At 46.9% G+C, this 26326-nt stretch overlaps 1 protein-coding gene across 16 annotated transcripts in view; it reads right to left on the minus strand.

Moving 5' to 3' along the window:
• Positions 1–18852, minus strand: part of KDM5C (lysine demethylase 5C) — a 32583-nt gene extending 13731 nt beyond the window's left edge. For 5 of the 16 annotated variants that reach the window (XM_058714129.1, XM_058714128.1, XM_058714118.1 and 2 more), the window contains exons 1-12: positions 18215–18850; positions 14248–14325; positions 11923–12045; positions 11445–11615; positions 10777–10911; positions 9937–10060; positions 9642–9823; positions 8438–8596; positions 6552–6671; positions 6277–6435; positions 5480–5661; positions 5223–5385 (exon numbers count right to left, since the gene is read on the minus strand). In XM_058714129.1, the coding sequence (XP_058570112.1) occupies positions 5223–5385; positions 5480–5661; positions 6277–6435; positions 6552–6671; positions 8438–8596; positions 9642–9823; positions 9937–10060; positions 10777–10911; positions 11445–11615; positions 11923–12045; positions 14248–14325; positions 18215–18364 (1746 nt within the window). In that variant the 5' untranslated portion in view covers positions 18365–18850. Of the gene's footprint in view, positions 1–5222; positions 5386–5479; positions 5662–6276; positions 6436–6551; positions 6672–8437; positions 8597–9273; positions 9602–9641; positions 9824–9936; positions 10061–10776; positions 10912–11444; positions 11616–11922; positions 12046–14247; positions 14326–18214 lie in introns of those variants that run through there. The other 11 variants (XM_058714124.1, XM_058714122.1, XM_058714123.1 and 8 more) reach the window with 8 other exon arrangements.
• Positions 18853–26326: the final 7474 nt, after the last annotated feature.

Raw genomic sequence — 26326 nt, forward strand, 5'->3', positions numbered from 1 at the left:
ATACTTGGTGTAGATCTATTTTCATTCACGTACTGGGTAGGCCCTTCAATTCTGAAAGCTTGGGTCTTTTAGTTCAGGAAAATTTTCTTGAATGATTTCATTAATGATTTGTTTTCATCTCTGCTCTTTTCAGAACTCATTTGAATATAGAACCTTCTGAACAAATTCTCTACCTTTTCTCAACTTTCGTTACCATTTCCCATCTTTACTGTTTATTCTGTTTTCTGAGACTTCCTTAACTATTTATCCTCTAAACCTTTTTCTTCCACTTTTGCTATCACAATTTTAATTTTCAAGAGCTCTTTTTTGTTCTCAGGATGTTCTTTTTAGAGTATCCTGTTCTTATTTCTGTTTGCAATATATGCTCATCTCTGAAGATCTTCGTGAGATTTCCTTCCCTTTTCAAGTTCTTTTAATGTTTATTTTTCAGAGAGAGTGAACAAGTGAGCACATAAGCAGGAGAGGGTCAGGGAGAGAGGGAGACAGAATCTGAAACAGGCTCCAGGCTCTGAGCTGTCAGCACAGAGCCCGATGTGGGGCTTGAATCCATTCACCACGAGATCATGACCTGAGCTGAAGATGGATGCTCAACCGAATGAGCCACCCAGCACCCCATCTCTTTTCTTTTTGAAGTTTACTTCTCTCCCTGCCTAACCTCTGTTTATACAGGTTGCTTTTTTGTGGTTGTTTGGTTCTGTTTTCTAGAGTTTCCTCAGTTGTCTGTTAATCTGTGGCTGTCTACTTTTTTAAGAGTAAAAAATGGAAAAGCTGAATAGAAGTTCTGAGTATATAGATGAAGTCTGTCAACTGTCGCTGTAGGGTGATGTGGCTGAGCTATTTAGTTTGGGAAACTGTAGGTCTTTCTTTTCGTCACTCAAGATTCTCCAGGGAAAACTTTTTTTTTTTTTTTTTTTTTTTTTTTGCCTGAAAGAAAAACATCTGGCTGCTAGTTCTGAGAACCAAGTGAAGGAAGACTGGGAACCTCAGCATCCATCATTCATACAATGATGAATCCTACTATTTTCACTTTATCTCCATCCTCAACTATACCTAGAAGACCTCAGTCCAGGGATATTTTATTTTAACCTCTTCAAAAGTAAATCTCCAGTCTTCTGCTTTAGTGAGGGAGGGTCACATTTCCAGCTGCCCAGCATGGCAGGGGATCTCACAGCTTCTTATAGACGTGAATGAATCCTTATTTTCACCCCATTCTTCTTTCCTCCCAGAATGTCTGGTGCCACTGACTACTGAACCTTTGGGGGGATTCTGAGCTATATATCAGGTTGCTTGGTTCTGAGATGTTTCAATACTGGCTTAAGTTTCAGTTTTCTTATCTGTTTTCTAGTTTCAAGAATTTTGATCTCTCTCTTTTCTGCATTTTAATAATTTTTTACCTTAAAAAAAAAAAGGCCTTTGTGCCATTTTAGTGGAGTTTCAGCAAGGAATGGAAGCAGCCATGTGTTAGTTTGCTATCTTTAGGAGAAGCCTCACAAGGTTTTTTGAGATGAATATTAAGATGAATATTCAATGCTGATGAACACACAGTGAAATAGGTGCAAGGCTGGTAATGGGACCAATAACTAAAACTAAGATATTATTACTGATATATATCAAGAGCCTAAAATGTTTATACCCTTCAAAACAATCTGCTAGGATTCTAGATTAACGGGGAGAATTAACATCCTCATGACACTGAAATTTCCCATTCATGAATACATCTCCGCATTTATCCAGGTCATGCATCAGCTCCCACCTCCAATACATTTTCTTTTCAAAGATGCAACAGCATTTCTTACCTGGATTATTGTATTGGCCCCCATTACCAAGCACTAGAATTATCTTCCAAAAAATGCAAATCTGACCAGCAATACCCCTGCTGAGAACCCCTTACTTGAAACTCCATGTCCACATGACTGAAGCCACTGTTACTCTTCCCTCAAGAATCACTCCTTCTACAAATGCTTTCCTGACCCCCCTCTTCCTAATGACACAGTCTGTTGTTCTTCTGAAGCATCTCTAACATTTATTCCACTTGTTTACTCACCTCTGTTGTCCACTCAACTGCACATACCTGAAGGTAGGGACTGATTTATTTGTCTTCAAGGTGCTGGCCAGAGGCCTTGTATTGTACACACAGGGAGTTCTAGCAGTAGTACTTGCTAAATGACCTAAACCCAGCCTTGATTCTATAGATGTGAAAACTGAGTCCCAGAGAAGCTTCAAATAGCAGAGCCAGAAATAGAACTTAATGCTCCTGACTCTTATCTCAACCTGCACCCTCACTTTGGCAATGTTACTTTACCATGTCCTATGTAGTTATTTAAAAAGGCTCTCCTCACATTCTGCAGCTGTTAAAAATGACCCAAATATCCATCAAGTGGTGAATGGATAAACAAAATGTGGTACATTCATACAATGGAATATTATTCTACCATAAATAGAAATGAGGTTCTGACACATGCTACAACATGGATGAACCTCAAAAACATTATGCTAAGTAAAAGAAGCTGGATGCAAAAGACCACATATTATTCCATTTATAAGAACTGTCTAGAAAAGGCAAATCTCTAGTGACAGAAGGCAGATTAGTGGTTGCCTGGGACTAGGGGTTGGAATGGAGAGTGACTGCAAAAGGGCATGAGGGATCTTTTTGGGGTGACAAATGTTCTAAAACTGGATTGTGGTGATGGCACAACTGTGTAAATTCACTGAACTGTGTACACTTAAAATGGGTAAATTTTAAGGTATATAAATTATACTGCAATAAAAAAAATTTGTTTAAAAAAGATGGTTATAAGCAGCTCATAGTAAGAAAGCAACAGTCATTCTAGCCCAGCACTGTCCAACAGAAATATAATGCCAGCCACATATGTACTTTTAAATTCTCTAGTACCACATTAAAAAAGTATAAAGAAACAAGTAAAATTAATAACTTCAGAGTATTCTATTTAATAGATTCACAATATCAGCATTTCAGTGTGTAAGTGGTATACAAAAATATCAGTAAGATATTTTCATACTAAGTCTTGACACACGACACATGTTTTATACTTTCAGCACATTTCAGATTGGACTAGCCATGTTTCAAGTGCTCAGCAGCTACATGTGGCTAGTGGCTACCCAACTGGACAGTGTCGTTCTAGATCATTAAACTTAAAATGAGATTATAAAACCCATACACTGATTGTTATATCAAAATTTACATAGAAAAATAACAGATGGGAAACATAACAAAATGTGGAGGAAATAGAGATGATCACTATATTTCCATTTTCTGGAAAGGGGGCAGGTTTCTTTTATAATGAAAATAAAACTTACACTATATAGCTATAAAAAGAAATGGTTTTCTTCTGCCAAAGGGGAAGGGGGGAGGGGGTGGGCTAAAGATAGATCCTGGGGGAGCTTCAGCTGGCTAAACTGCAGGCTGCCAGCATGAGAATATGAAAATCAGATGCCTTGGATTGAGGGGATACTGCCAAGTCCAAAGAGTCTGGAGATGCTGGGAACCACCTATAGGAGGGGCAGGGTGGGGGTGGGGTGAAGCAGCAGCTGGCCAGAGAAGCTGGTGAGCCATGAGCAGGACAAATGCTGTGGAGCTGGAAGCAAAGAGCACATGTTTAAAAATCTGTAATAAATTTTTCTTAAAAAGAGTTAAGGATTAGTTACACACACACACACGTGCGCGCGCGCATGTGTGTGTGTGTGTGTGTGTGTGTGTGTGTATCTTGGCTGTCTAAATCTTTAAGGAGAATCCTCTTCTACTCATAATTTTCCTTGGCACTGTAGGCAAGGACTAATGCTGTGCTATGTGTCAGGAAGAATGGACTGTGAGGAAGTCAGACCCAGTGCCTACTTACGAAGAGCTGAACTGGAAGGCCCTTGATCATCTCTACCTCTTGAGTCCAGTAATTCTTAAATGGGGTGAGGCAGTGACGGAAAAGGATACCTGCCATCCCCCTACCACTCTGCCACCTCAAGTGGAAGAAGGCTGCCTGAACTGTTGTAGGATACACTTCCACTAATTCCCTAGATCCCTCAAGGCTTGGTTAAGTATCACTAAAGTAGCTAATAAAAAAATACTACAGGGTATGTAGTATATCAAAACAAGGTGAAGGCAAGAAACAATATGGATGAGAACCACTGACCTAGTCCAAAGCTCTACTGTACAGGTGCTCGGGGATCTCAAGGAGACATTAATTCAATATGTACTGACCACTTACCACATCCTATGCATTAGACCAAGTGGCAGGGCAGCCAAGGTGTCGGCGGGGGGGTGGGGTGGGGGGGGTGGGGGGTGTTGAAGGGAGTGGGGAGGAGGAGTAGCACAGAATAAGACTCAAAGTACAGGTGGATGATGTACCAATTACTGACCCTACAGGACTGTTGATCAGGCTGTTTTAAGATCTACACCAGAAAACTGGCTGATGCTAATGCTTGAAAGTTTCTTATAGGCAAGCCAGATTGTATACCCAGCAAAACATTTTATAGTGTGGGAGAGAAGTCCACAGAGGAGGAGGATAGGTTCAGTCTAGGACTCTGGGTTCAACTTTATTTTAAATGTTGACATTGGCACTTTTTTTTAGAGGTTACTTCTCCTCCAGCTTTACTGAGATATAGCTGATGTATAATACCCTACAAGTTTAAGGTGTACAACACGTTGACCTGATACACTTATATATTGCAAAATAATTACTACCACAGAACTTTTGACCTGTTAAATAAGTAAAAAGACCTACCCATTGCTCCCAAAAGGGCTACTATATGGAACATGTCAGAGACTGCTAGTTGCCCCCCAATATTCATTCTCACCCTCTTTCACAACAATATGAATTTCTAACTGGTACATGACCATCTGGAGTAAGAACCACATTTTCCAGTCTTCCTTGTAACTAGACATGGCCATGTGACTAAGCTGTGACTAACAGGAGATGAATGGAAATGACGTGCGTCTTGCTCTGTCCTTCTGCCACTTCCCTCTCCTACTGGCTGTCATACAGACGTGAAAAGAACCATCCTGAGGTGTTGCCCTCAAACACATGGCCCAGAGCGCTCACCATCACATCATGTATCTAACTATTGCTATGTGAAGTCTCTATTAAAGTTGTTGAATAAAGATAAGAGGAATGAGAAAGAAGCACGGGTAGATTCCAGATGACCACCACCACCACAAAGGACATGGCTACACCATTCCTACCCCTTGTCCTTGTTTCCTGAGCACTCACCGGCACACCATGGGACATGAGGGTATTGGGATTCATGAGGGTGACAAGTTGGTGCAGGAGGTCAGGCTGGCTATCAAAGAGCTCAGGTGTCAGCTTCTTCATCACCTCTTCCAAATGTTCTGCTGCAAGTGAGGGTACCCCATACCAGGTCTTCGGCTCACCCCTGGCCATGTGGAAAGGGGACATATGGAGTGGTCACACACATGGTCCTCAGGGGGCCTACCCTGCCTCCCCAACTTCCCAGGGCCCCCGCTCACCAATGGAGGTAGTTAATGGAGTAACTCCAGTGATCCTCAATATGCCAGCAAAAGGCTGAAAAGACCATGCCCACATAGAGCCAGGGCACCTTCATGCCAGAAATATCTGCATTGATGTGGCATAGTACGGACTGCTCCAACACTGGCATCACATTCAGGTTCCAACCACTGGTAGCATACTCCTGTCAGGTTATTTGTGGATAGGGGATGAGGGTTATACTAAGGAACCGAGAGCTTTAGCCCAGGGAACCTTAATTTTGAGGTCATAGACCTTTTTGACACATCTAAGAAATATTATAGACATTCTCCACCTCCCACCCACCCTCCACCAAATGCATGCACACAAAATTTCAATTCGCTTCGATTTTAGCAAGTTTTACAGATATACTCACCCACCAAAATACCTGCAAGTTAAAGGTCCCCGCATTGGACCAAAACGCACCCTTCTCTTGAGGTAGGCCTGGGCCCTCATTTTTTTTCCTGCACATACAGTCTCAGTCCCTGAACACTTCTTATGAATGAGCCAGGCACCCTGCCAAGTATTTCATATACCTTCTCATTTAATTCTTATTACAAATTTGTAAGGTAGGTACTATCCCCATCCTACAAAGAAGTAGCCAATCTCGTGGCTAGAGGTGCCATGCCAGATACTAGGCTGTGTTCTTTACATGTACCATCTTCATCTAAATCTCACAGCAACTCTATGAGGCAGGCATAATGATCCCCACCCAAAAGAGATATTGAATGACCTGCCAAAGCTCACACCACTGACATATAATCATGAATCATCCACTCACCTCCTCCTCAGGGGTTAGGTGCCGCTTACTGTCACTGACGGGGAAACCGCTACCAAATTCTTTGGAATGGATGTCAGCCCCATACTCAACAGTCACATCTTCCTCAATGCTGTTTACCAACCGCCAGAACTCCTTCTCCACGAGTTCTGTGGGCACCATCTGAGGAACAGGGGTAGCAGATGACCATGGCCCCAGTGACTCAGGAGAGCTAAGACCACCAGGCACCAACACCTACGACCCTAGCCCTGACACTACCCCAGCCCTCCATCACCTACGTGCACAGGCATGTTGAAGTAATCGGCTTTAAAGGAGTCAGCCATCTCGCCAAAGCTCTGCAGAGTGTATTCCCGGGTAGCCTGCTCAAAGCCAAAGGCTTCAGGGGGGCGCTTACACTCCTGAAACCCAAAGGAGAACATGTCACCAAGGTAGAGGGCACAGGGGTGGAGATTCCTCAAAAGCGGAGCTGGAATATGGGGTAGGAGCAGGGAACAAGAACAACCCTAGGTGTGCACTCAAGGCCCCTGAGGCAGGCCTCACTTTATAGCTCCACCTTTTTCTCCTAGCACCTCAGCTTAGTCTTTTCATTCCCCACATGCACTGCGCTGCCATGCTTTTGCTCTTTTCTTCCTCTAGGACTTTACTACCTAAACCATGAACTCAGACTTAAATATGCTATCCTATATTCTTCTGCCATTTTTTTCTCTTGGGCTAAAATAGGAGTTTAAGCAGGGTGTGTAAGAAAGCTTTCTTAATGCCCAGCCTGGAACTACAAGCCTGAGAAAATGGCACTGAATGTTCTAGTAGCTCAGAGGATGGAAAACGAAGGCACCAGCTCCTACGCTGTCAAACCCTACACTATTCCTGTTCTTTAGACTGTCTCAGAAGACAGGATGTTGAGTCTACCTCACTTTGTACCTATGTTCATGGTTTTAGATGAGAGCTGTATGTACCCCAGAGTTAGACTCATGTCTGAAAAATCAATGTCAATCTGGTCCACTGGCCCACAACCACTTAAAGAGAGCCAAGCAGAGCTGACAGCCTTCATTGTCTATGATACTACTGGCGTCCAAACTCCTCCCTGAAGCAATCTCCACCACTACACCAAGGCCATTATGCACTGCCCTGGTCTCTTTCCTCAGCTGTGTGTGTGCACATGCACACCTAGTCTCTATGACCACAGCTGAGTCCCGAAGACAAGAGACCATCCACATTTGCTTTCCAGAAACCCACAGAGAAATGTAGATGAGTGCCCAGAATTTGGATGAAGGTAGAAAGCTCATGAAACAGACCTGACAGACAGATCAGGCCTCTCAGCCCTCACTGCTGCTTCAGATGCTCTCCTTACTTGTCCCTCTTGCACTAGGTACATTTGCCCCAAATACTCTTGCTCCAGCATGCCTCCATTCCCAGATTTAGAAAGCCTGCCCATCTCTTCTAGTTAAAGCCTATATCACTGCTAACCAATCAAATTACCAAAACAAAAGGAAAACTAAGTATTATAACCATAATCTCTTTTGGACCCCCCCAAAAGAAAAATTAAATCATACCCATGAATAAATTTAATATAGAAAATGATCATAAAGTAGCAAATTAAAATATACAGTAAGAGCCCAAACTCGTTAAAGGTAGTTATATATATGCAACAACAAAAAGATGAGAAGAAAATATACCAGACTATTAACAATGGTTGTCTCTAGATGGTAAGATGATAGGTAATTTGTCTATTTTCCAAGCTTTCTAAAAAAAACAAAGAATAAAAAACTTGGAAATCAAAAGAGCAACTTTTTCTTCATATTCCTGTTCTCCAAATCTCATTCCTGACACATTCCCTGATTACTACCCTTAGTCATCTTCCTCTCCTCTGAACTTCTACACCTCAGAGTTTCTAACACGTAATTTAGCATTTGACTATACATCAGCATACCATATGTCCAATCATGACTCTCACTGCCCCAGGTGGTCTGGGAGCTCCCAGAGAACGTAAGCAAAGGCTAAGTCTCCTCCTCTTCTTTCTCCTAACACTCTGCCCAGCCTAGCCCCATGCTGGAACCCAAAATATTAAACTGTGGCTGAACTAGGAAGCTGTTCTCAATAAGGCCAGATGAAGGAAGGCAAAAATACCCTATGGGGCAGACATGAGCTGGGGCTGGGAAGGCCTTACCGCCATGACACACTTTGGGCACCTCCAGACACCCTTGGGAATCTCAGGCAGAGGAGGCAGCAGGCAGAAGATGTGGTAGTTGTCATCACAGCCATCACACAGCAGAAGCTTGTCATCCTCATCCCCTCGGGAACACATCCGGCAAACATAGGACTCGATCTGCCAGGGAAAGGAGGCAACAGTTCATCAATCTAAGCCCTGTCCAGCCTTCAAACTGTCCTCCAGACAGTACTCTAGTCCACATAACTCTCCAATAGAAACCCACCATGCTTGCTGGCTAGATTATTCATAGCCCTGTGACAGGCTAGTCATGCTAGTTCTGGAGTTTAACTGTGTGCACATACCATCTCCCCAAATAAACTGGTAGAGCTGTGAGAGCGGAGTCTTTATCATTCAGTCGTGAATCTCCTATTTTTATTCATTCAACAAACACTGAGCACTTATGTGTTCAACACTGTGCTGAACTCTGAAGTACAGCAATGAATAAATATGGCATCTGCCTCCTAAAGGCATACAGTACTCCAGAGACACATATTCATAAAAATTAAAGGGCAATGTGGCAATTGCCAATATCGGCCCATGAAGGGTACTATGGGAGCCTAGAGAAGGGAGCCCTCAAATCAGCCAGAGATAAGGAGGGATAGCCTTGAGGAAGGACTTCACTGAAAAGGGGACACTTGACAGTGACATTTGAAACTGACCAAAACCTGAATGCAAACTGAAGTCTGGCAATGGGGCAGAGCACAGGGGAAAACTTCCAGGCAGAAGAAACAGCATGTGCAAAGGGATGGGGGCAAGAAAGAGCATGGCGCATCTCGGGGAAAAAACGAACATACCTACAAGTAGTTCAGTGTGGCTATAGCAGAGGAGTGAGGTGGGCAGTGCTAGGGAATGAGGCTAGAGGTCAGCAGGGACTGGATCATGCATGGTAATGAGGAGCTTAGCCTTTATCCTGAAGCAATGGAGAGGGAGTCTCCTTCTTTGGACCCTTCCAGCACTTCATGTTGACAGCACTTGATCACCCTTTCTTGTCCTCTGTTCCATGTGAGTTGGCCTTGTTTCCCCAATTAAGTGAGCTACCTGAAGGCAGGGCCCACCAGGCCCACTTTTGTGCTTAACGCAACCTGGGCCAGAGCCATGCTGGGGAAATGCTCGTTGAAGGGATGAGAAGCAGAGCATTAAGAAGTCAGGGCTGGGTCCTTACAAACTGGGCATTGCTGTGGTTCCTCCGCAGTCTCATGGTCATCTTGGTGCAGGGCTCTGGGCTGTGACTCAGCTCCTCCTTGCTCTCCAGGAAGGTCTTAGGTGAGGTTGACTCCACCTTCACATCCCCGCCTGACTCCTCCTTCACCACTACGGTGGGGGGACACTCAGGCCCTTCCTTATCTGGGAGAGGGAAGAGTGGCTCTAAAGTACAGGTCTAGAACAGTCAGGGCCCCGCCTCCTCTCCCCAGGCGAAGCCACCATCCTTCGCACTGCCCCAGCCTGTCAGGCCTCACCTTTCTTCCGCAGAGTCTTATCCTTGGCCATGAGGCCCAGGCCCATCATCTTGGGGCCTGCCCCATAGATCTGTAGCTTCTTCAGTTCCGGATTCTTTTCAATGTCTTCTTCCGTGGGTTCCGGCTGGGAGAAAAAAAGGAAATGAATCAAGCCTGCTATCTGAGGCAGACTACCCATCCTAAAAGAACAATAGCTTGGACTATATATCACTTGAGCTCATGCCAGGGACTAAGGCAAGAGCAGGCCTGGGCAAGAATTCAGAGCTGCTTTTTGGAAACTAGGGTTAAGTGAGCTCCCCCCTCAGCCCTCTCTTGGAAAAAAATTAAGATGCAATTTGTTTTCCCAACTGTAAAACAAGAATATTAACTCCTACCTTACAGGGAGGCTTACAAAGAGTTTTGGGGATAACATATATAAAGAAATCTAACAGTGTTTGACACTACCAATAAATGACAGTGACTAATACAATCTGCTAAATGACATGCTTCGGTGAGCCCAGGGACAATGTCTATCTTATTCTACTGTATCCCCAGTGCCTAGAAGAATGTCTGGCACACAAGCTTCTGCCTAAAGCTAGGATACAGGTATAAGGGAAAAGAAGAGTTCTACCCCTACAAGCAGAGTGAGTCAGGAAAGAACAAGATAGGCAAGAAGGGCCGACAAAGAAAAGATACTGTATGAGGAGATCAAGACCCAGCTCAGAAGCTGGAGGGGGGCACACTTCTGCTCAGAACTCAGAGAGTGGAGTGAAGAAAAGTGGAACAGGGAACAGAACTCTGGTCAGAGGAAGGGAGAGGACTCCCACCTCCAAAGCTCTGAGTTAGAAGTGAAGTACTCACATCAGGCTGCAGTCTCTTGGCCCGCCGGCCATAGCTATTGAACTTGGAAGGTTGCACGGACTGTCGAAGGGGGATACTGTGGGGTTTGTATTCCTTGTCCTTTTCCTCATTATCAAATGGACGTGTGTTGCACTGCTGGGGACAAGTGAGGAGTAAGGGTGAGGGTATGGGGCCCTAGACCCCAACAATGACTTCCCTCTACCCTTACCCAATGGCAAACCAAGCTGTGGCTGCACCCACATGGCCCACACCAAAAGGCCATGCTCAACTGGTCGTTACCAATGACACCAGCACACAGTTTGATAATTCTTCTCTTGCCTTTGCTTAGGTCATTCCTCCTTCAAACCACCTCCCCACAACCATCTCCCTAACTAAATCAGATGCCATCTCTTCCCAGACCTCTCCAAGTCCAAAATGTCTCTCCCTCCTTGGAATTCCTTTATCAGTTAAAACCTTGTTATATATTGGATAGTAGGCTGGCCCTATGGGCAACTCCAGGACCTCTGATCCTGGGCAGCATGGAAGAGAATAAGCACCACTAAAAAAGGGTAGAGTCTAGCTCCCAGGTCTCCAGTTCTCTGAACCAGTTCCATTAAGAGCCAAGTGTGGGAGATCTGCATCTGGTGTGGAGGGGAAAGCCTTTTTCCACCCCAGCCTGGCATCCTTACCACCAGGTTGGCTCCAGACTGGTACATCTCATAGGGGTAAACGATGCGTTCATAGTGGGAACGTAGCAGGGAACCAATGTTTTTGCCTGGTGGGTAGTTGAGGCGCTGGGCCACCCGGGCCCACCGACGGTCTTTGCAGATGGCTTCATAGCCACCTTCCTCCACCACGATCTGCAGGGACAAGCAGGAAGGGATGTGGATGTGCTGTGTGTATGTACATGAGGGAATAGGCCTGCAGAAAGGGAAATGAGAACAAGTCCGGCCCCTCGCTTCAGTGAGGACTATTCCCTCCTCCTACCACCACCACTCAGATTCAAATTGCAGTAGGAGACACCAAGAAGTTCTGACAACAGCTCATGTGCTACCAGGCTGTGCCCCTCCACTGCAGCCTAGAGATCTAATACCCAAACCAAGGGAGCCCCCAGAGTACCAAGGATATTAAGGGGTGGGGAGGGGTTTGAGAAAAACCTTCTCTTACTTTGCTGAGGCTGTAGAGGTCCAAGATCCGCCGTTCTACATTGGGAATTTTTAAGGAGGAGCCCTGGATTTCCCAGAATTTGGCAATCTGGTCCAAATAGTTCAGCTTCACTCTTGTCTGGGCCTGGAGAAGAAATTGCTCAAAGAGGATGGCCTCCCCCTCCACCTGAGCCCCATCTTCTGGCCTAATCTTAGGAGAGAAGAACGTGTACAGAGCAGCCCACCATCCAAGGCCTCTCCCCGTGAAATGGATCCCAAACTCTAGGCAGTGCTTAGCCCACCTCTCTCTCATCTCTGCCACCTTCTAGTCAGTAGGATAAGCCCAAGGTTCCAAAACAGAGAGGGTTAGGTCACAACAGCTCTCTCAATCTCTTCGACAGGGCTGTGTGAATATCACCATTCCTGTTACAGCCTCTGTTTCCTGAAGTCACAGAGCAGGTATCAAGAGATCTGAACGTCAAATAACTTAAGTTTCAGCTTGTTTCCTGCTATTGATTTGCTTGTATAGCCTTCTATTCTCTGAAACTCCATTTTCTGATTATAAGGGGGAACTAACATAACTGCCCAGTCCACTTACTCCAGAAGGGTGGAGTTATGAGAGAAACAGTGAAGACCCTCTGGAAACTCCAGAACTGTATCTAAGTTCTAGGCATGTTTCAGATTGAAGGCTCCAAAAGAGCACATTTACCTCTTCTTATGCACCACAGAACTTGTCCCATGGTGGCTGAAGGCTGAGAGTGCATGCTGGAGACAGAATGGCCTAAAGAACTAAGAGACAGTATACCAAAGCAGCACTGGCACCTGACCAACCCAGGACCCGATGTGGGCCAAGTATCCTAGGAACAAGGCATGTACCTTGCTTGCTTCCCTGAAATCTCAGTGACCCAAGAAAGGCTCCCCAAGGCTCTAAGTCTAGAACCACCTTGCCCTGGTCAGATAGCCTAATTCTATGGAGAACTAGATAAGTCACTACCATTCACCGCCTTGCTCAGATCCCATTAGAAGAACAGAAACAGTTCTATTTCATAGATGGGGAAAACTAAGGTCTATTTGTGGAAAGAAAACAACCTATGGCTATTTAACTGCGGAAACCTGGAAGAGGCCAGCAACTCTACTCCCTCCATCTTAGCTTTCCAATCTTGGCTTCTTCCTTGCTCCTCCCCATCAACAGCCAGCACAGTATCTCTAGAAAACCTGCCCTTGTCCCATGCTAGGTAACACCTTGCACTAGCTGTACCTCCATAGATCCATTTCTTTAACGAACTTACACCCCATTCATGAGATGATTTTTTTCCCTGACCAGGACAGCTCCTAGACTGACCCTACAACAGTGGTTCTCAATGAGGAACAATTTTGCTCCCTGGGGAGATATTTAGCAATGCCTGGAGACATTTTTGATTGTTATAACTGGGAAAAGGTATTACTGGCATCTAACAAGTAGAAGCCAAGGGTACTGATAAACATCCTACAATGCATAGGATAGCCCCTCCATGACAAAAAATTATCTGGGCCAAAATGTCAATAGCATCAAGGTTGAGGAACTGAAGTCTAGAAACAAGGAAGCTTTTAGGTCATAAGTTTCCAGTAGGGCCCAATACACTCCCCCTCCCCAGGGCATCTAGTAAGGTTTATGGATACATAATGAGAGAGAAAGGTGGTAACATAGTTCTCAACTGTATCTTCCCTGGGAAACTTCAGGATCTTCCTAGGAACTGGTTTCAAAGCACACACTCTCATTATCCCAGGGCATTCTCAAGCCCTTAGTGGAGAACCTCACCTATCCATGCACAGGGCCTGGACTTCCTGTACAGAAAAGGGAGAGGGAAAAGCCTACCTGCCTGACCCCTGTCCAAGTTTATAACCATTTTAGCCTTGATAAAGACCAGTTCTTGTGTTGTTCCTGCCCCTCTACCTCATGTCCCACCTCACCAAGCCCCATAGAAGGCAGGCCAGAAGCACAGGATTGTGGATGAATTGGATAATGAGACCACATTCAGCTGGCCAAGCATGAAAGGGCTCAGCCAACCCCCTATTTCCCTTTTGTTGACTCAGTTACAGTAGGCTGGCTGACAGGGGACTTTCAGAAGTAGCAAACCTTTAGGGAAAGGGACGTTCCTAGTCTTTGAGCTATCATATTAGAGATCCTAAATACTCCTGCTCTTGGTTATACACAGAGCTCTAAAGCTTCCTCTATGACCTCCACGCAACTTCACAGGAGAGAGAATAAAGGCATAGTCAGGTAAAGCACCTTAGCTCAAGAAGGTATGAGGGAAGTGGAATCGGAGTTCACATATCCAACCCCGCCACCAGCTGCTAGTCTTCTCACCTCTAGTTCATTCAGCCTCTGGATTCGGGGAGTAAACCTGAAGTTGTCCACTTCTACAGCAAAGGGTGGCTGCCAGTCCTGGGGGGTTACACAGAGGGGAAAGGGAGTTGAGTTATTCCAGCATAGTGCAAGGCCAGAGGGCACCACAAGCAGCTCAGCACCCCATTTGTGCCTTCCCAGACCTCTGGCCACCCCAGGCCCTTTAACTTGGCAAACACCCAACCCACTACCTGCCCCCCAGAACTCACCACAGGGCCCTAGAAGTCCCTCAAGTCCATACTCAATGCCCCAAGCATTGAAATTTCTCCCAAGTCCCTCCAACAGTACAGCACCAGGATTTCAAGAAAGAGAGAGATGGGGCCCAAAACAGTTGACCTCAAACTCTCCCTACATCCACATTAACTCCTTGTTCCCCAGCCATGTACTGTAGGACACAGTCTGGAAGTACTGGTAAGCACAGGGATCTGGAGTCAGAAGACCTGGGTTCATGTTCTAGCTCCACTACTTACTAGCTGTGGGATTTTACTTTTCTGAACCTGTTTTCTCATCTGTAAGGTGGGAATATGAACACTTGCCCTGGTTTCCTCATAATACTGATACAGCAAATTAAATTGGTTTTCAAATGAAAAATGTTATTCAAAGGAGTCATCCTTAAGACCTGGTATCTTAAGCTAACTCCACCACCTAATATACACGTAGGGTAGCTCAGCTCCAATTCTGGCAGGATTTAAAGGTTCGGGCCTTTAATCTCTTTTCTCAGTTTAAAGGGCCTGAGACATGTGCTGCAGGGAAAAGCAAGGGATGGGGAGCAAGAATCTGCATCATTCACCCAGTCTGGAAGGCTTCCTGTGGGTCCTCTCTCAAACACCTGCCTGGTACAGGAAAAGGTGGGGGGGGGGGGGGGGGGGGGAAGCAGGGGAAAAGGCTAGTGATGGGATACCCAATCATGGTCGCAAAGAATAGGAGAATTTGAGGAGAAGGAAGTTGCGGAAGGATAATGAAAGTGGGGGGTAACTGCCATGCCAAGTTGAGGCTTGTTGTGTCCTACCAAAGGGTAACTGTGGGGAGCCCCTCCCTGATGGCCTTGTCTCCAAAACCTCCCATGCAGTCCTCTCCTCCCCAAAGCCCTAGCTCCTGCTGGGGTGGTAAAAACCACCCAGAGTAACCTAGACCAATGCTCTCATTTTATGAATGGGGAAAGTGAGGCCCAGATATGAATTGCGATTTCTCCAAAATCATATGCTGATTTAGTGGTAGAGTCAGACTAGAACCCACGTCTTCAGACCTCCAGTCCAAGGCTTTGTACAACACCAGGATACCAGTGTTCATACACACATGCATACATATGGAAGTGGGGGGGTAGTAAAAGAGAAGAAAAAGCTGTTGGCCTTTTCTGCACACACACTTTTAGAAAAGAGGCCAGAGGACTCTTACTTGCAGGCACACATACTCCCCTCAATCCCCCAACCCTCCAGCCGAAGCAGGTTTGCAGCAAACACCTGGGGCTCAGTGAAGCAGGGGCAAATTAAAAAAAAAAAAAAGAAAGAAAGAAAAGAGAGAGAAAAGAGACTAAAATGGTATGGCTCAAGCCCAGACAAGCTCCTCATGCCCTCTTGCCACCCACCAGTAGGGCACTCCCCTTAGCGCAGGTAGAAAGGTACTCAAACCCAAAACTCCAGGAACCCTTCTTTCCTGCTGAATCAAGTTCTGGATAAGAATAAGCACAGCATCAAGCAACCGGACAGGAAATGGCAGAACCTAATCCTAGAGCAGGAGCTGTGGGTGCAACAGATAGCTGGGGAAGGTCCAGCAAACCCCCACCCAGCTCTCCCTGGAACCTATGAGCTCCCTCATTCTGCCTTCAGTCTCCTACTCCTGTGTGCCAAACACACCCGTATTATTAAGATGGTGATAAAAAAGTTGGCTACCCGATGCAGGAAGCAAGAGCCTTCCAAGATCCCCTGGGTCTACTCCAGGGTACCAACACTCTCCTCCCACCTTCCCCAAGAGCAGCAGTCAACTGTCTAGCAATTCAAAGCCCAAATCGCCCTTCCTCAGGCAAACCTCCAATTTCCAAGCACCCACCCATACACAGGTTCCCACCCTGGGCTGAAGCACCACTTGGGCAAGGGTTTCGAATTCCAGCTAGATGGCCTGGCTGCCTAAAGGTGGCGTACGAGCAGCTCTACAAGAGGAAAAAACTGAACAAAACCAGAGAGACTAGGTCTCCTGGATTTGAGGGAAGTACACTGTTGGGGTAGAGAAGCATAACAAAAGATGGCCTCCCGCAGGTCACACACACACTAGGGATGTGTCACTTTTCCCCTTCCTGGTCCCCCAAGGAAGGGTAACAACACCTGCACAAGGCCAGCCGGCCCAATAAGTCTAAGGCAGAAAAACAGAAATTCAGGCCTCAGCTACCCTCTGTGTCAGATACGATTCCTTGCCTGCTGGACCACTTCAGGGAGTGCCTTCTTGAGGCTGCCCAGGACTCCAGCCTCTCCCTTCTGCTAGCCTTTTTGACTTCTCGCTACCAAATGCCACTCCTTCACCATGAACAAGGATACCTCAAAGATCTATGGCAGGCTCCAACAAGGGAAAAATTAGTATACTCAACACCTCCCAAAAGATCCATTTGAAACTAGCCTAGATCTGTGGCTGAACACCAGAAAACACCAAGATGGACAAGGAGGCCTGTGGTGCCCTCCTCAGGTGGCAGTGAGGCTTCCCATCCTGTTTCAGCCAGGAGACACCTACTCAAAAACACCCTGTTCCAAACTCAATTCCTGTCCTTGGAATCCCAAGTGGTGACTGAACAACACATACCATCATTTCTCCTCCATGCCAGCAAGGTGGCAGCCTATCCTAGCCCTTGGGGGACTTCTCGCGGCCCTGAGGCCAGGCCTAGGAACAAAGATATGCCCTTTGTCATTGACCTCTGGAAATCAAGTGTTCTAAAGGAGACAGACTTCCATAGCTCCATTCTGTTTTGGGGAGTCCAAGAATACCCTATCCTCTGGGACCTGCTACATCCTGGGACAGAACACAGTACAAAATCTTCTGAGAAGGACTCATACCCCACTGTCAAGCCGGCTGGTCCAAGCCTACCCATAGGAGCCAGGTCTGGAGGGATGGGGGGTGATGTGCAGGGAAGGATATTGCCTTCAGCTAGGAAAAGAAGGGGACAATTCCCTAATCCCATCTCAGGGGAGCCAGATAGAACATTTCCTGTAATAGAATTTCCTGATCTACTAGGCCAGGACATTATCATAGATGGATTGGTCTGACAGGGCGTGAGTAAATATGAGTCAACCTACATAGGAGCAAACCAATGACCACATCAAACACCTTCGCAGTCACAATAATTACCACTTACCTAGCGCCTACTACACAGAGACTCTACCTAGCTTAATCCAATTCTCAAAATAAGCATTCAGGGGACTCCATTCACAGGCTCAGAGAGATTAAGTTACTTGTCCAAGGTCACACAGCTGGTAAGCTTCACAGTGGAATTTTGAACTCAGGTCTGTCTCCCTTTAGAGCTGTGATCTCTCCACTACAGCACATTGCCTGCCTCGAGGGAAGTGATGACAATAAACGGAAAAAAGCCTTGTTTGGTACAGCCTTGACCTGGGTGGTCCGGGATAACTGAGAGATGTGTAGATACCTCTCTGAACTCTCCCGGGTCCACTAGGCATCCCCGTTTTGAACCTCACCAGGAATGAATCTGAAAGGCGGAGTGAAAGTGGGGATGGGTCAGAGACCCAAGTCCCTTGGGCGCCTCACACCGCTAGAGGACCCCTGGCCCCATATCATCCTTTCTCCGACCCGCGCCACATCCACAACGGTCCCAGCCACCCCCATTTCTCCACACCTCGAGCTGCCCTCCGCCCCAGAGTTCTCCACCAGCTACGCTAGTTCTTCATCCCTGGCCTCGCCGCCGGCGACCACGGACCCCGGGACTTACCGCGGGTGGGCGGATCTTGCAAATGCCCGACTTCTCGGCGATGGGCCGGATTTTCGCGATGTAGCCAAGAGGGTCTCGGAACTCGGCCCAGCTAGGCTCGAACACCGGGCACTCCGGCGGCGGTAGGAAGTCGTCGGACCCCGGCTCCATGGTGGGCCCTAGGACTTGGACGGCTCGGACCGCCCTTAAGGACTCATGGCGGACACCGCGGTATGAAGCCGAGGCACTGCTCGGGGACTAGGCCCTAAGCGGGGCGGCCGCCGCCCGCCGAGGGCCTTGGGGGGCGTGTAGCTGCCACGCTCTGAGAGGCTCAGGATGGCGCTACTGCTACCGCCTCTTCGTCCTGCCTCGTTCCTTCCAAACTCTGCCGCTGCCTCCCAACTACCGCAGCCTTCACCACTACAGTTACCTCCCAGCCGCCGCGGCCTTCGGCGCCGCCGCCGCCATCTTGGTTTGTCAGCGTCTCCTCCCCCCTCCCCTCACCACAACAAACCGGATCCCTCCGCGGCGTGTCCCTCCGAGCCTCGTATACCTTGCGTGAGGCCAAGCTCTAAGAAACTTTCATCCCATGGAGACCTAGCTGAATCTGCAGGCATGGGTTCCCTATTTGGAAGCAGGGACGCAAAAGTACCTCCCAGACTGAGAGTAAATAGTCCACCACGGTGGCGGAGGAGCAAAGCCGTAATTCGACTGTCGGAACCTTTTTCCGGTGGACCGGAGGCGCACGTTTAAAGGCCAGTGATGCGCATGCGCGTTACGAAGAGAGACCGGAAGAGGAGCTGGCGTTAGTGGGTGGTGGGTCCAAATTGGCTCCCCCCTCTATGACCTCAGCCCTGGCGCGAGCCCCGCCCCAACAATTTCTTCTCCAGGGTCTTTCCGGTGTGGGCCTCAGAAGGCGGCTTTGGGTGCCTGCTGGCATGCAGGTTGAGGGAGACGTGGGAGTTCCCAGCTCTAGGCGCTGACACCGCTGGGGCTTTGAAAGAAGGAAGACAAGATGTTGCTTACCCCCTGGGAATTACGGATTTTTGGAATCCTGGGTCCCAAGGAGAGAAAGGAAATATTTATTTCATCCAAGGTTATGTGTAGAGGCCTCTCAGAGATGGGGCTTCCATTCATACCCCCCAAGAGTCATTGTCCGTCAGCATTTTAATGAACACTTTCAAATGTTCTGTATGCACTTTTATTGTGTACACATTTGTGGAAGGTACTCCTATAAAATAAGCCTAAGTGTATATATATTTTAACTGTTGGATGTTTAGCAACAGCATATTTATCGCCTACTAATGCCTACTGTATGAAACACCTACCATTTGTAAGCCTACAGTGTACTTATCAAACATTGTGTACATGGGTTGTATTTATTGTGTATAGCCCTGTCATATGCATTTGAGTACCTGCCATGTGTATATCTACTATTGTGTGCATGTTCATTGAGCAGTTTACGAATAGGTTTATGGCAACTAACCCGTTGCATGCATCAAACCAGTACTTTGCCCACACATCAGGCATCTGTTGCATTTGAGGATTATGTTATACATGATTGTGGGCCTATTGCATACAGTTTGGACACCTACTATTCACACATTAGAGTACTTGTGTAAGTGCTTATTTTGTGTTCCCCCATTAGATTGAATTCCTTAAGGGCAGGGACCATGTGGCTTTATACATCCTTAGCACTTGGCATGGTAAGCAGTAAATGTTGAGTAAACAAAAGAAAAATGAATGTATATTTTTGAGCATCCTTAGTATATATTGACTAAAAATTAATACATACTCTTTGCAAACACTTTCTGTGTATATTAAACATCTGTTATAAGCTTAAATATGTTTGAAGCAGGGAACAGTTAACCGTTCCTAATCATATACTGTGTCCCAGTTAGGTGCATTATTCTGCCTACTTCAGGACTGAGCTAAGGACATCCTATCTGTAGAGCGGTGCACACCAGTAGGCGCTCACACCCTAGAGTCAGATAGGTCTAATTATTTCAATTATTATTAATCTTTGCAATTTCCCTTAACCTTTGTCCTGGGAAAGATGTAGGTCAATTTACCCATTCTATAGATGAGGAACTAAATTCTAGAAAGATTAAACAACTTGGCCACTGTTACACAGGAAGTTGCTACCTCCTGGTCAAATGTTCTTCCTATTATTTTTCTCACCAGGAATAGGATGGGGCAGGAGAAGGGTAAGGAGAATGCAGAAGGTGGGAAATATGCCAAATCCTAGGCTAAAAGAAGTTCAGCTTTTCCATCTAGATGCAGCTCAGTGAAGGGCAAAGAACATGAATCAGGAGTCAGGAGACCAGGTTTGGGGTCCTAGCTCAGCCTTCTCTGAGGTCCTTAGCCCAGACACCATCCCCACCATCCCAGAAGGGCAAATGGAAATTGCATAGAGTCTTTGAAGCCAGTCAGATCTAATTCATTCATTCACAAATATTTATTAAATTCCTCTTATGCACCAGGCACTTTTCTGGGCCTGAGAATATAATGGTGACCAAGACAGACATGGTCCCTGCTTTCCTGAAGCTGACATTTACCAACTGAGATCTGCAAAGTACCTCATTTCCTGTAGCCTTTATTTTCTCACTTATCCAATGAGGCTCTATAATCCTTTCCTCACAGGGTAGTTATGAAGATGAGAGATAATGATAACTACCGTTCATCAAGGGCCGACTGCTATGACATTAGTATTGTTATCCTTGTTTTACAGATAAGGGGACTGAAGCTCAGGGAAGCTTACCAAGTCATATGGCTAGTAAGTGGAAGACCCAGAATTCAAACCCAGGTCTCTGTGACTGCTGTAAAAGTCTCAGATGGTGCTCCCCACACCCACCCACCCCCAGGCCCAATAAAATGCTCAGGAAATGGGTTCCTTCCCCAACCCTTGGGTCTTGCTGGAGATAAATCTGCATCTGGGAACTGCAGAGTTAAGAATTGGGAAGCATCAGGGAGCCCACCCTGGGCTGGGGGCTAGGTTGGCCTCACCTACCCACCTGGAGAGAGAGTCTGGCATGGAGCTGGTGCAGGGCAGTGATTAGAAGCCTTGGCTGGGCTCTCAACCACACTCATCCAGTCCATGTTTTCTGGATGAACAGGATGAGAGTGACTTTGTACCTCACTTTTTTGATTTGTAAAATAGGGTCCCTTCTAGTGATGCAGGTATGAGCTGTGAGTTCTAACTAAATAGCTGTGGAATCCATCCATACCCTCCTCATGCCATTTTCTAATCTTCTATCCCCCTGAGAGCCATTTATTATCTCTAGCCTGGATTATTAAAAGAGCCTCCTAAAGGCATCAAGGTATCTGTGTGAACTCATGGATACATACATACACATAATATATATTCAAAATAATGATAATTCCAAATGAATTATGATAGTGGATTATAATTCATTGAAGAGTGAAATAAAAATTCATGACTCCACACTGATATACATAAATAAAATGAGGGAAAGGGGAAAGCTTTTCCTTAAAGGAAGGATGGAGTAAGAAAATCATTGACAGATGCTCAGACTTTTTCCAAGTAAAAAAGTAAACTCTTAAAACACACCTATAACCCTAAAATCTTGGCCCAAATCTTGGTTCCCAAATGCCATTCTCCACTAAAAAGGACCAGGGCTCCTTGGGTAAAGTGGCTTATTCCAAGACTGGGGCAGGGAAGGTACATGATGGGCCTGGAGCATCTTGTGGTGCCAGAAGATAAGGAAATGCTCAAAGAAAGTTGGAGACTGGCCAAGAGGATATAGGAGCCAGCTTGGAGGGCCTCCTGCTGGCCACATCTGGGGAATTTTTGAACATCAAATATTAATGTGTTATAACCCACTGAATACAATAGACAACCAAAAGTCCATGAGGAGATAAACAAATACATGTAGAAGAAGGGAAAGCTTTCCCTTATAGTGGAGAGCCAACTAATCCATGTCAAAGGAATGGTGGCATTTGAAAATCACCATTTGGCAACTTGGAGAATTGTCATTGAATACTAAAACCTGTGAGTGAAAGTTCGAGGAGAACAGGATATTTGCATAATCTCAATGTAGCTCTCCACAAGTTTCTCATTTATTACAAAGGGAAAAACAGTAATTTTACAGTGGGGACACTATACAGGCTAATGTATCCCTGGGCTCTTACTTCAGGTCCTCATGAGGCTCTGGTGAAAAAAACTGGTTGGCAACAGAGGAGTGAGGGTACACTGACTGCCAGCCTCCGTGCTTTGGGATATGCTATGCCTACCACCTGGGCTTCCCTCTCCCATTCCGTTCTCAGTATGCCACTAACACATCACACACTCACATACATCACACACTCACAGGCCTTTGTACACACTGCTCCCTCTGACACATGCCCTTCTTTACCAGGATAACTCCTACTCACTTTTCTTTTCTTTCTTTCTTTTTAAGTTTTTTATTTACATAATCTCTACACCCAACATGGGGTTCAAACTCACGACCCTGAGATCAAGCCTCCCATGTTCTTCCAACTGAGCCAGCCAGGCGTCCCCACCCCTGCCACTCACCTTTCAAGACACAGATAATAGGGCAGTTCCCTCCTTGCCCACCAATCACCCACGCTGACCCCAAGTTGGATTTTTCCCTTCTTTGCTCCCCCCACACGTGCTGTGCTCCCTTCAGGGACTGTACCTATTGCATGGACATTATCCCCACCAGGCTGTACATTTCTGAGGGTCTTGTCCTGAACTAATATGGTAGCTACTACCTACATGTGGCTATTTAAATTTAAATTTAAAAATTCAGTTCCTCAGTGGCACTAGCCACATCCCAAGTGCCCAGTAGCCACATGTGCTAGGGGTTACTGTACTGGACAGCACAAATATAGGACATTTTCATCATCACAGACTTATTGGACAGCACTGGTCTAGGACAAAGACTCTGTGAGAGTCTAGGACCTTTGTCCTTTGTTATGTGTTGTCCCTCCCCATCTACATCCCCAAAGAGACTGGCAGTAGGACCTTTGAGAGCCGGATAGCCACTAGGCTTCTTGTCTTCAGGCCCTCACAGAAATGGGGAGGTAAGGAGCCAAAGTACCCCTCCACAGTCTGGATGGTGAGGTGCCGGGAAGTGGGAGAGGGCAGGGCAGGAATAGTCCAGTGAAGGGTGGAGGGGGCAACATCGGAAATATCTGGAGGAGGCATGAGGGGGTCCCAGGGGGCCCAAAAGCTTGGTATACAGGTTGCACCAATCAATAAGTTAACCAATGCAAAGATACCTAAGATTTAGCTTGAAAAGAACTATTCATTCAAATCAACAAAATTTCAGGGTCATCTATGCTGTGCAATGCTCTGGACACAGATGATTCAGACCATTGTCACCCTTGAGGCCTGGTGAGGAAGAAAGGTAATGACATGAAGGATCTCAGAGGATATGATCAAGGGCACGCTTTGTGAGGGATGGGTCTTTTAAGCTCATCTAACAGTGAGAAAACCAGAGATATTGGGGGGGGGCACCTTTGCTGGGGGTGGGGCAGGGAGCAGGAAGGCACAGGTAAAATAGAGTCTGAAAATTACACACAGGCCTTTTCAGGGAACAGTGAGTGGGTGGTCAAAGTGTGGGCGAGGAACGAGGATTAGGAGATTGGTTGGGGCCATGCGGTGGAGGACCTCCAATGTCAAGACAAGGAGTTTGCTTTCGTTTCTGTAGGTGGCAGAGAACAGCTTACTGTGCGTCTGGCAGGAGGGAGGCATTTCATATGCATCTGTTAACAATTTCCCTGTGAGATTATTATTCCTATTTCACAGGTGGAAGACCAGGTTCTGAGGGGCTAGGTGACTTGCCAAAGGCAACACAGTCAAGTCTGTGACTGAGCCAGGATTTGAGTGCTAAAAGCTAAGCTTTGGGAAGACAAAACCAGCATGAAGTTGAAGGTGGGAGAATGGGGCATGACTAAAGGCAGTCCAGCTTGGCCCACCAGGGAAGAAACCAAAGAGAAAGAAAGGAAGGAAGGAAGGAAGGAAGGAAGGAAGGAAGGAAGGAAGGAAGGAAGGAAGGAAGGAAGGAAGGAAGGAAGGAAAAAAGAAAAAAAAATGCTGGAGCACCTGGGCACCTGGGTGGCTTAGTTGGTTACGTGTCCGACTCTTGCTTTTGGCTCAGGTCATGATCTCACAGTTTCATGAGTTTGAGCCCCGTGGCTGACTCTGCAGCACAAGAGCCTGCTTGGGATTCTCTCTCTCCCTGTCCCTGCCCCTCCCCACTTGCACTGTCTCTGTCTCCCTCAAAATAAATACATAAACTTAAAACAAATTTTTAAAAAAAATGCTCATTGGATTTCATTCTGAAACCTCCGCATCTAAGCTCTTCCAACGCTCAGGTTGGGTCCTGGAGGCAGCATCAAATGGTTAGATGGCCCCAGCTGCTTCTCTCACTCAAATGTGCATATGAAGAAGAAAACAAAGGCCTCAGTCCAAGCTGCTAAAGAGTGGGGCCATACAAACCATTCCCTCTTAGGTGCTATTCCAGGCCATACAAACCATTCCCTCTTAGATGCTATTCCAGACTCTAAGAAAGCACCAAACATATTTACTGACTGCTGCTTCTGGGGACCCTGCCGACCCTAACCAAAAGCCAGTCCTCTGCCCCACTCCTACTGGGCTCTCCCAAGACCCAGGACATAACTTGTGGGGCTGAAAACATGTTCATTTCATAGGGAGGCAGTTTGGGGGGACTGGCCTAGAAATCAGGAACCCCCATCTTGACTTGCTGTGTGGCCTTGGAAAAGACCCTTCCCTTCTCTGGACTTGTGTCCTCCCATGTAAACTAAAGAGAATCTAGCTATTTGCTATCTAACAACATAAGTATATACACAAAAGAGCTCTTATGATGTATCCAGCCCCTGGCTTCCTGGCCGAGGTCACCTACCCCCCTACCCTCAAGGACAGAAACGTGGCCAGCCTTGGGCAGTGGGGAGGGCCCCAGGGCAAAGCCAGGCAGCCACAAGAAGGGTAAGCACAGATGGCACAAGAGCAGAAGGAAGTATCCCACCTGTGAAAGGAAGAGCAGGGAACTAACCTCCCCAAGCACCTACTCCATGCTGTCTGCTTGATATCCGTTACCGCCATGTCATCATTGCTACTCCATGTGGCAACGGCTTTATCACCTCAAGGTTTAAATCAAGAAAACTGAGACCCAGAGGGTGCTTCTCCTGAGTGTGCGTCCCTCAGAAGGGAAAACCTCAGGACTGGAAGTGGATCAACTCCAAAGCCCACACCCTTGCTGCTGTGGTCCATTAAGGAGCTGAGAGAGGGAAATCTCCCTCATCCCCACCTCCCACCCAACCAAAGCGTCTCACCCACCCAGTTGCCTGAGCTGCTACCCTTAGCTCCTCACCTCCCTGGGCTAAGGCTTCTCTCTCCAGGAGCTCCACCCTGGGGGAGGGGGCATAAGTAGGAGGCAGAGGCGGGAGGTGAGCACAAGGTCTTTTATGAGGCATCAAATATACATTCTTATATACAAGGAGGAAAAAAGACAATGCCTGAACCCCAGCTCCTCTCCATACAGCCCCTCCCACTGCTGCCCTCCCCCACCCCCAAGCCCCTGGGTCCCTGGACCTTTATACAGCCAGGGTCTGTCTGTCTGTACTGCAGCCCATGGTAGAGGGGGGAGAGGGAGGCAGGAGCTGAGAAAGGAGCTGGATGTGCGGGGCAAGAAGAGGAGCTGGGGCTTGTAAAAAATATATTTATAATAAATAAACAGGGCTGTAAAGGGGGCTGGAGAGGCAGCAGAGATTTTGACGGACAGAAGGACTCAGGCATCCTGGCTCCCAGCCCCTGCTCTGATGGCTTCAATCTGCCTCAGGAAGGACATCTTGGGCTTATGGTGGCCCTCTGGGAGCCTCTCTCCCCAGGGCTGATGCTGGGTACCCTGCTCCAGCGAGGTGTATGTGGGCAAGATCTGTAAAGTGCATTGTCTTCAGTTGTAGGAGGGGTCGGTGTAAGGGAATGGGAGGGCATGCAATATGGGTGAGGGAGGGCAGTGCCCTTCTCATCCCAGACCTAAGCACCCCCCCCAAACCTGTCTGGACTTTTATCAGGGTAAGAACGTTGCTGTAAGAGGCAAGGTCCTGAAGCTGAAGTGGTCTGGGCTGGGGCCCACTGGAGAG

This window comes from Neofelis nebulosa, chromosome X, assembly GCF_028018385.1.
Source record: "Neofelis nebulosa isolate mNeoNeb1 chromosome X, mNeoNeb1.pri, whole genome shotgun sequence".
Classification (NCBI taxonomy): Eukaryota; Metazoa; Chordata; class Mammalia; order Carnivora; family Felidae; genus Neofelis; species Neofelis nebulosa.